Source organism: Mobula hypostoma, chromosome 17, assembly GCF_963921235.1.
Source record: "Mobula hypostoma chromosome 17, sMobHyp1.1, whole genome shotgun sequence".
In the NCBI taxonomy this organism is placed as follows: Eukaryota; Metazoa; Chordata; class Chondrichthyes; order Myliobatiformes; family Myliobatidae; genus Mobula; species Mobula hypostoma.
Genome location: NC_086113.1, coordinates 66,007,120 through 66,018,063, shown reverse-complemented (window position 1 = coordinate 66,018,063; position 10,944 = coordinate 66,007,120). Strand labels below are relative to the sequence as shown.

General features: G+C 42.0%; 1 protein-coding gene across 1 annotated transcript in view; it reads left to right on the top strand.

The window, feature by feature from the left end:
• The first annotated feature begins 427 nt into the window (after window positions 1–427).
• ssr1 (signal sequence receptor, alpha) overlaps window positions 428–10,944 on the top strand; it is a 30,483-nt gene continuing 19,966 nt past the window's right edge. The window contains exons 1-6 of the mRNA XM_063070062.1: window positions 428–571; window positions 3,571–3,692; window positions 4,143–4,248; window positions 6,067–6,194; window positions 6,440–6,574; window positions 6,670–6,746. Of these exons, the coding sequence (XP_062926132.1) occupies window positions 451–571; window positions 3,571–3,692; window positions 4,143–4,248; window positions 6,067–6,194; window positions 6,440–6,574; window positions 6,670–6,746 (689 nt within the window). The 5' untranslated portion in view covers window positions 428–450. The remainder of the gene's footprint in view (window positions 572–3,570; window positions 3,693–4,142; window positions 4,249–6,066; window positions 6,195–6,439; window positions 6,575–6,669; window positions 6,747–10,944) is intronic.

The following is a 10,944-nucleotide window of genomic DNA, read 5'->3' as shown; positions in this document are numbered from 1 at the left end:
TTGCTTCTTAATGTGTCAAAAATGCATCTTATGCTAAATGACAATTTTCTGGAAAGTATTTTCAAGTTTTGTGAATTGATTTGTGGTAATGTTACTTTATGTGTTGTGTGCGAGTCAGTGTACTGTGTTGTACCCCCGATCCGGGAGAACGTTGTTTCGTTTGGCATTATAAATAGTGAATGACCATAAACTTGAACTTGGTATGTGTGGAAAAGAAAGCAGATGGAATTTGGGAGAAAGGGAAGGAGGGGACGGGGGGGGGTGGAGATGGGGAGAAGGAGAAAAGGGGAGAGGTGGAGGGGAGGGAGAGGGGAGAAGGGAATGTCGGACCTCGAGGAGAGGATGAGAGAAGAGGAAGAGGAGGAGGAAACAGGAGGCAGTAGGAAAGGGAGGGATAGAGGGCGGGGCGGGGCTTTGTGACCTTCGCCCTCTCCGCCCCCGGGAGCCCGGATGTCTGCCGCCATCACCGGCCCAGTCGGTGTGGGAGTCGGTTCCGCCATGGGTTATTTGCTCTCGCTGTCTCTGTTGCTGCTGCTCGCCTTTCCGCTCAGCCTGGTGCAGCGGGGCCCCGGTAAGGACAGACTCCCCGACCCAGTGCTGAGGGCTGCCAGGCCCGGGACCGGCGGCCGTGGGTTCCCCCCCTCCGGGTGGCCGACTACTCCAGCGTGGCGGGGGCGGCCGTGGGTTCCGGAGCCGGCCGAGTGCTGACGTGGGTGTGGGGATCCCGGTGTGGCGGAGCCGCGTTGGGCCCGGGCTCCCTGCCCGCCTCGGCTCCTGTCCCGGCCTGAGCTGACGTGTCATTGAGCCGGACCCGTCTTTAGTGCAGTGTATCTCCCCAGCTGTACACTTTACTGTCTGTCAAAGCATTGGTCGTTTTTTAAAAAATGCGTGTTCTATCTAATTTGTTGTCATTGGCATAGGTACAATGAAAAACTTGCAACAGTTTGCTTTTTGATTTTAATTCATTTTTTTAACTAGCTTCCCTTTTTTTAAAGAGGCTGTTAAGTCGAATTTTAGTTGAGGTTGCCTTTCACAGAATCACGAAGGGATGATACCCGAGGAGGTAATTTGGTCCATTGTGGTCATCCTTGACAAAAAAAAAAGTCCTTTTTTGCTCAATCCCACTTCCCCAGCTCTTGATCGGGTTATAGCACAGCATGCTGATCCTTGCAGCACAATTTTTGTGCCCATGTCACTCGTCTATTGAGCTCCAGACTTCACTGGGTGAATATATTTTCTCAGCCTTTTCCCCTTGGTACCAAGTGCATTTTTCAGTTACTGATACCTGTTGAGGGAAATGGGCTCGTCACGTTCACCTTTCTTGGCATGCTCATCCTTCGTGGCACACAAATTACGCTGACTATTGACGCGTAGCCGTTTCTAGTGTTTTTTTTATTGCTCTCCTTTTAAAATTAGGCGCAGAACATGGAGCACAAAAACAGTCTTGTCAACCCAACTAGTTAGTGATGTTCTGGTCTTGGGGTATTGTTTCACTTTGTCAGTGGGGATAGTGTGTTGAACTTTCCATTGACCTTTTCCATATAAAAATACTTTCTTTATTGCTTTAATCTAATGATGCATAATTGAAAGTGTTTGTATTTTATAGTTAAGAGAGCTCCTTTATCTTAATTTGTTTTTAATATCTTGACTTCCATTTTCATTGATCTGAAGCTATACTTCTAAGTAAGACTACGGGGATGAATGCTTGTATTTTTGTATTAAATATCAGTCTTGCCATAGCCACAACTGCCATATTTTGCAATTCATTTTCTATTCAATATGCATTACTCCCAAGATTTCTCTGGGACCTACCTGTGCTTGACTCATTATTTGCTAACCTAAATACTACTAGTCTTTCAAGTAATACAGGTACTTGTCTAGGTGTTTCTGTTTATTGTTATTTTCCATAGATGGGATTTGATGATGGTTATATTGTGCTATCTCCCACTCATTTTTCCTGAACCTCGTTGCACAATCCACTGTCTCATTCCTCTTTCTTCAACTGTCTCAATACTTTCAATTCCTGATTATTCATTCAGTTTTCGAGGAATCAAATGCTTCAATTCCCTGAAAAGTCCAGAGCCATCATCTTCAGCCCAGCTGGGTTGATTCCTCGTCACTTACCAGCTCAAGCTTCTGAAGTGCCATGAATATTTTTTGCTGTAAAAGCTCTTGAAAATAAAAGCAAACGTTATGTCGCTGCACCGTTGGTAGAGGTAATATTGGACGTTTTGGTCATATAAACCTTGTGTGTTGGTAGTGTTAATATCAGTAATGTATCCTGCTACTGATGAAAAGTATACTTAAAATGTGAAACACACCACGTGACCATTGGAAATCTTAACAGACCAATTGCTGCATTTCTGTATTCTGTAATGCTGGAGACTGTGTTATTAATGAAGAGTAAACTAGGGACATTAGGTCCACCTTCTTATTCTGGTATCTCGATGAAGGGTCTCAGCCTGAAATGTCGACTGTTCATGCATTTCCTGAGATCAGGGGTTCCCAACCTGAGGTCCAAGGACCTCTTGGTGAATGATGGCATAAAAAGGGTTGGGAACTCCTACCCTAGGTGCCTGAACTGAGTCCCTCCAGCATTTTGTGTGTGTTACATTAGGTCAGATGGTACTTGTGGAGGCAAAGGGAATGGTCAGTGTTTTGGGTTGTGACCTGATGTCATTCGACCAGCCCTTTGGCTCTACAGAGGCTGTCCTATGTTCTAAGTTTCTCCAGTGTTTTTTTGCCTTGGATTACAGCATCTGCAGTCTCTTGTGAGACGTTCACTCTAAACTAGTAGAGGTGTTTTGGCCCACGACGTCAGTACTGGCTCTTTGCCACAGCAGTTCGGGGCTTTACACACTTGGTTCACGTTTTACGTTTTCCTCATAAGTAAAAAAAAATAACTATTTATCACGGTTTGGCCTCAGGACTCATAGAAGTTCATTTTAAAATGCATTTGCTTTATTTGTGTCCCCTTAGACCTAAAGGAAAAAAATTTCCCTTTTCTATTAATGCAAATTAACATTCTTGCTTTCCTATATGCAAATTGCTTGAACTTCAGATGTATCTTGTAAGATGCTGGGAATGAGGATATTATTGAATTATCTCAATAACTATAATACACTTTCTATATTGGGTGACATAATGTTACTCCAATTCTGCTATGCAAACATTGATCACAGTCCTATCACTTGTTTTGCTCAATTGTCAAATCATAACAACTGAATTAATTTTTCAAAGAATTGCATCTTGTAGATCTCCAACATTCTTTCATTTCTTCGTAGGAAGACAATCTTAAATGAGCTCAAGATTCATCAAGTTCAAGAAGGTTCCTTGGCAACATATTCTACACATTTAGTTTTGAAAATTCCTGCTGTCTGGTGCATTTAGAGCAATGAGCTGATCTGGCCAATAACACTTTAACAGCTGCCCTTCTCCATAAGCTGTTTAATCAAGATTTATTTGTGTCTTGTACTTGGGGTTAAATTTTAATCTCTACCAATGAACAATCTCCTCTAACTGAAAGCCGTTACACTTGGTGTTTAAAATAAATGTTTGTTCTATCATTAGGTGCAGGGCTGTCTTTAGTTGCTGCAGATGACCCAACAGAGGATGAAGAAGGTGTAGATGATTCTGTAGTAGAGGATGAAGATGATGAAGCAGAGATAGAGGAGGATGATGCAACGGACATTGTAAGTTTTGATATTTAATAACTTGTTCCCAGTTTTTCCAACACCATTATTTTTAGTTTCACTCGCACCAATGGTTGTCAAGTATTAATATTTTATTCTATGAAAGTGATTGTGACAAAGAATATTGTAGCAGCTAAAAACCTGTTGTCACTTGTAGCATCAGTGCCGTTCAGACATAGTGGTTCTCTTATCTGATTTAGGCTTTAAATGCCCAAGTCCTAGTAAATTATAAAGTCCTAAACTGCAGGTTCTGTAGTACAAGTCATTATTGCTTTGATTTTAAGCAGAATGGCAGGTGCATTTCTATTTAACACTTGCACTCATTTTTAACTGGGATTGGGCACTGACGGTTAGTTACCCTTTGTTTGGTTTATAGTTTCTCATGTAATTGCCAAACTGCTGGATCTTGATAGCCATATCAAAATTTTGGTGTGTTTTTTGTCACTATAGATGGAAGATGAAAAGGAAGAGGAAGAAGAAGATGATGACTCGACGTTTGGGGAACCAAAAGCTTCTCCCAATGCTGACACAACTATCTTGTTTGTGAAGGGAGAAGGTAGGGAAATTAATCCAATGTCCTCAATGTTAGTATTCTGCACCAAAAGGTAGTGTTAATTTTACAAACTGTTGTAGATGTATTTGCCATTCTGTGATCTAATAATAATTGTTGTTACTTGTCATTTTTATTCTAGCTAAGTATAATTTTTTGGCTAGAGATGAGCTATGCCAATTTTTCTCTCTTATTCCTATTAAGGTAGCTTATTTAACTTGAAGTTACAAATGTATTTCTTTCAATGTGCATTCAGTTCTCCAACCCGTTCTTTTAGGGCGTATTTTTTAGCTGAAGGGTTGTAGGTTTAAGTTTCTCTGTGGAGGCTAGGCTGGCTGGTGCAGTTGTGATGGAATGCTTTATATTGTCCTTGAGAAGAAATGTTCTGCCAAAGCTCCCATCTGCTCTTTAGTATGAATGTAAATAATACTAAGGCAGCATTCGCTGAATGGAGTTGTTCCCCTGAAGTTTTGGGCACTGTTTATGACTTGATCAACTCGTAAGTAAATTATCTGGTCAATGTGATATTGCTGCTTGTGGGAGCTGTTAAGAGTGTAAAATAGCAGCTGCAAATCTTGCATTGCAGCAATAACTGGCTCTCAAATGTTCTTAAGTAAAAACAAAACAGCCTTTTTTTAAGGGAGGGAAAATATTTTAGATTAATGACCTTCTGAGAGTTGAAAGAAATAGGAGGTGGAGCCCAGGTTTTCAGTACAGGAAGCAGTGAGTGGGAATGTCTGATAGTACAAACAAAGGCAAAGAAACAATGATCCCAGCAGAGGTATAAATGATACCAAGATCCTTCAAGGGAAGTAACAAAAGTGGTTATCATGTCAAGTTACTGATTTTTTTTGTAGAATTCATGAAAAATGCAGTAGCATTAAATGCTGTCTGTTTTCATTAAGTTTAATTAGTTATTTAACCATTCATGAAAACAGCCAAATGAAACTGTTACTCCGTGGCCAAGGTACAAAACGCAGAACCAGTAGTCATACACAACACAAGGCACATGTAGCATGTGTACAACAGCATTAAACATAAAAAGTAAAGGCCAGGTCTTTGAGTCCATGAATGTTGCAGCAGTGTACAGACAAACACAATATGGTTCATCTTCTGCTAGAGCAAACACTGGAGGGCAGCACCGACTCTTCTCGATGGCTTTGCACAGTTGACACCACAGCTTGAGGCCTTATCCTCGCTACTACTCCCCTGCTATCTGTCTCGCCAATAAATCAGTGACTTGCAGCATTCCACATTACTAATGTCCAAAAGGATCTTGCAATCACAAGAAAAGCGACTAAGATAGTCACTGGCTGTTAAACTACACACTGCCTTCGCACACCGACAACCCTCTATAGCAGGCAGCAGCATGTTCCACACCAAGTCCAGCTTCATTTTCTCCACCAATACACAACTTGCTGATGGGATAGACCTACAGTAGTTTAAGTTCTTGATATTCAGCGGGGTTTTGCAATTAGAAAAAACATTTATAAAAAAAAAACACACACACACACACACACACACACACACACACACACACACACACACACACACACACAGCTTTGGTTGGCCCTGTGTAAGCTGCTGTGTCCAAGTACATTGCCAACTTACTGGGAAGTACATAAGCTTTATTGTAATAGTTTGAGAGGCAGAGGATTGATTGTAATGAAATTTGTGGCATGTGACTGGGCTTCATGTTGAAAATGTCATTGTCTTCAGTCATATGCTGCTTCCCTTGCTTGACCGTTTCACTTACTTTGAGAATGAAGAAATGGTAGTCATTGTGTAACACTTCCCTAATGTTTATACTTAATTATCATTTAGATTTCCCAGCTAACAACATTGTGAAATTCTTGGTTGGATTTACAAACAAGGGCAATGAAGAATTTGTTGTAGAATCTTTGGACGCTTCATTCCGTTATCCTCAAGACTATCAGTTCTACATTCAGAATGTGAGTGCTTTTCAAGTCTTAATGCATATAATTATGCTAGATGCAAATGGTTTGAATGAAATTATTCTAATTGATAACCCATTTCAGTCCCTTTGAAGTTAGAGATTTTATATAACAAGAAACTATTTATTTATTTAACTAGAAAGTTGAAAGTTGCCTAAAATTACTTGGCTCACTGTAACAGTTTCATGTTTGCTTCAGTATGCATCTCTTGCAGAATAATGCAAGCAGGTCTTTTCTCTTAGTTCACAGCATTACAGCTGAATACATTGGTGCAGTCCCAACGTCAAGCAACATTTGAGTATTCATTTATCCCTGCTGAGCCAATGGGAGGTCGGCCATTTGGATTAGTCATCAACCTCAACTACAAGGATGCCAGTGTAAGTGTTCCCTGTCAGTTCTCTTGGGGTCAGGATGTGGCAGTAGTGATGTCTGTAATTGTTTGCTGTAATCAGTGGCTAATTTCTCTTTGTAGGGCAATATTTACCGTGATGCTGTGTTCAACCAGACTGTTACAATAACTGAGCGAGAGGATGGTCTAGATGGAGAAACGTAAGTGTTACAAGGAGGATGTATTTTTATTATTTGAAGTAAATTTCTGACTGATTAGTTCTTTTCTGTTTTGTCATTTTGTTTTCATTATGGTGGTGCGTGTAATTCCTGAAACTGCAGAGGCAATTTGACCCTTTTCCTATGCTACACAGCACCATTTTCCAACATCTGAATAAACTGTCTGTTATCTTTGGTAGTTATTGAAGCTGAAAACTTAGGAGTCCTTTTAATGGGCATTTGGGTACAATTTTTTGTGAATATAGTTAATGGACTTTAATGCTTGGTGAGTAGCGCTTTTGTCCAGACAATGCCTGCCTCTTCAGATATGTAGGTTGTACTGATTGGATCAGGGCCAAACTTGTGTGACGTGACAGATGTATCTTTAATTGGTCGAGCAAGAGTTGAAGGTTTCTGTTTAAGGAACTAGTCAAATTTCCAAGATCTAGTTATTTAAACAATACATACGCTTAAGTGCAGAAATATTATCATTCATTGCATTGATCTGTGCAACAATTGGTCCATTCCATATGAATGCTATAGTTTCATAGTTTTGGTACTCTGATATTTGCTATAGATTTGTATCTAGTGCAGTTCCTATACTGCACAGTGAAATATCTGTGTAATATATAATTACACCCATTATAATGTTTTATGGTGCTGGGGTGTTTTGGAATGACCCATGTGTCTGCGCAAAACATTAAAATGGAGCTAGCATGTACTAATTTTTTTTTCTGCAAGATGATAACATAGGACAGTTTTAAAATATTCAGGTAGTTTAGGTCAGTTTACATGTTTGAAATTATTAGTAATTAGCTAAACTAAATGATATTGATATATTTGTTGATCAATACAATGCAAATCAATAAACGTTGGCTTTAGCCTCTTTCACAATTCTTTTTTCCAGTAACCTTTTGTATAGTGTCGTAGAAGTACAGCCCTTCGGCCTCTCTAGTCCATGATGAAACTATTTAAATTCCCTACTCTTGTTGACCGGCACCGGGATCTTATCCCTCCATCCCCTACTATCTCCATGTATCTATCCAGAGTACTGTTGAACGTTCAAATTGAGCTCACATGAATCACTTGGTGCTGGCAGCTCATTCCACATACCACCCTCTGAGTGAAGAAGTTTCTGTCATGTTTCCCCTTAAATTTCTCACCTTTCACCCTTCGCACATAACCTCTGGTTGTAGTCACACCCAACTTCAATGAAAAAGGTCTGCTGCCTATACGCCTCATAATCTCCTCTCAATCTTCTGTGTTCTGAAGAATAGTCCTAGCCTATTCAATCTTTCCTTATAACTCAGATCACTTGGACCTGGCAACATGCCTGTAAATTTTTTTCTATACTCTTTCAACCTTGTTTGCATCTTTCCTGTAGGTAGGTGACCAATACTCCAAATTAGTCCTCACCAATGTCTTGTACAACTTCAACATAATATCCCATCTGCTGTACTCAATATATTAATTTATGTAGACTCTGTGCCAAAAGCTTTCTTTACAATCCTGTGTAACACCACTTTCAACGAATTATGGGCCTGTATTCCCAGATTCCTATGTTCTATCACACTTCTCAGTGCCGTCTGGTTGGTCCTACTGAAGTGCAAAACCTTGCACTTGTTTGCATTAAGTTCCATCTGCCATTTTTCAGCCCATTTTTCTAGCTGATGCAGATCCTTCTGCAAGCTATGATAACCTTCCTTGTTGTCAACTACACCCCCAATCTTGGTGTCATCCACAAATTTGCCAACCTAGTTAATCACATCGTCCAGTTCATTGATATAGATGACAACACCAATCACTGTGGCACACCATTGGTCACTGACCTCTACTACTGCTCTCTGACTTGTCTCACAGAGCCAATGTCTAATCCATCTTACTGCCTCATCCTGGATGCTGAGCGACTGAACCTTCTTGACCAGCCTCCCATGTGGGGCCTTGTCAAATGCCTTACTAAAGCCATGTAGACAACATCCAGTGCCTTGTCTTCAACACTTTCCTGGTAGCTTCCTTGAAAAAAATCTATTAAGATTAGTTAGACATAACCTACCATGGACGAAGTCATGCTGACTATTATTAATCATTCCATTCTATCCAAATGCTTGTATACAAGCACGTACGAGCTTTGTGCTCTCAAAATTTTGTTTTTGAAGGCCTCCCACTGGCCAAGTACACCTTTGCCAGAAAACAGCCTGTCCCAATCCACACTTGCCAGATCATTTATGATGCCATCAAAATTGGCCTTTTTCCCAATTTAAAATCTCAACTTGCAGACCAGACCTATATTCTTTCATATTTAATTTGAAACTAATGACGTTGTGGTCACAGGATTGCTACGTTGTGTATGTTCCCTACACAAACTTGTCACCTGCCCTGTCTCATTCCCTAATAGATCCCGTATCACATATGCTCTCTCATTGGGACTTCTGCGTACTGATGAGGGAAACTTTTCTGAACACATTTGACAAACTCTATCCTGTCCAGTCCTTTTACAGTATGGGATTTCCAGTCAATATGTGGAAAGTTATAACTACCTTGTGTTTCTTGCAACAGTCTGCGATCTCTGTACAGATTTGTTCCTCTAAATCCCGTGGACTGTTGGGTGGTCTGTAATATTGTCCCATTAACATTGTCATACTGTTCTCATTCCTCATTTCCACCCAGAGCTCCTCATGTTCTCCAGACTGTCCTGATGGAGCACTGCCATGACATTTTCCCCTCCTCCTTTAATCACTCCCACTCTGTCACATCTAAAGCAGCGGAACCCCAGAATATTGAGCTGCCAGTCCTGCACCTTCTGCAACCAAGACTCACTAATGGCTACAACGTCCAGTTGTTGATGCATGCCCTGAGCTCATGTGCCTTTCCTATGCTTTGAAATGTACACAGCTCAGGGCACTAGTCACACCATGCTCAGCCTTTTGATTCCTGACTTTGTCTGAGGTCTTACCAACATCTGTCTCCATAACCTCTCCACTATCTGTTCTGGCATTCTGGTTCTCTTCCCTTTGCAACTCTCGTTTAAACCACCACTGTGCAGTATTAACAAACCTTCCCGCTAGGATATTAGTCCCCCTCCAGTTCAGATGAAAACCATCTCTTCTGTACAGGTCCCACCTTTCCTGGAAGCGAACCCGTTGATGCAAATATTTTCTGCCCACCCTCCCTCCTGTACCAATTCGTTAGCCAAGCATTACACTCTATAATCTCACCTGCACGTGGCACAACAATTCTGAGATCACACTCCTGGAGATCCTGCCCTTTAACATTGCACCTAACTCCATGAACTCCCTTTGCAAAAACTCGTCACTTGTCCTACCCATGCCATTGACATCTGCATGGATCGCGACTTCTGGCTCTCCCACTTAAGAATGCTGAGGACTCAATCCAAGATATCCTGCATCCTCACACCTGGGAGGCAACGCACCGTCCGGGAACTTCCCTTCCTCCATCATCACCTCTGCTCTCAAATGCATCTCTCTCCCATTTCACACACATCTGCTGTCACTCCATCCTCCTGCCACCCCACTAGCGATAGGGTTCCCCTTGTCCTCACCTACCACCCCACCAGCCTCCAGGTCCAACATATAATTCTCCGTAACTTCCGCCACCTCCAACGGGATCCCACCACCAAGCACATCTTTCCCTCCACCCCCCACCCCCCGGCTTTCTGCAGGGATCACTCCCTACGTGACTCCCTTGCCGATTTGTCCCCCCATCTCTCCCCACTGATCTCCCTCCTGGCACTTATCCGTGTAAGTGGAACAAGTGCTACACATGCCCTTACACTTCCTCCCTCACCACCATTCAGGGCCCCAGACAGTCCTTCCAGGTGAGGCGACACTTCACCTGTGAGTCGGCTGGGGTGATATACTGCGTCCGGTGCTCCCGATGCAGCCTTCTGTATATTGGCGTGACCCGACGCAGACTGGGAGACCGTTTCGCTGAACACCTACACTCTGTCCGCCAGAGAAAGCAGGATCTCCCAGTGGCCACACATTTTAATTCCACGTCCCACTCCCATTCTGATATGTCTATACTGTCCTCTACTGTCAAGATGAAGCCACACTCAGGTTGGAGGAACAACACCTTATATTCTGTCTGGGTAGCCTCCAACCTGATGGCATGAACATTGACTTCTCTAACTTCCGTTAATGCCCCTCCTCCCCCCCGTACCCCATCCGTTATTTATTCTTCC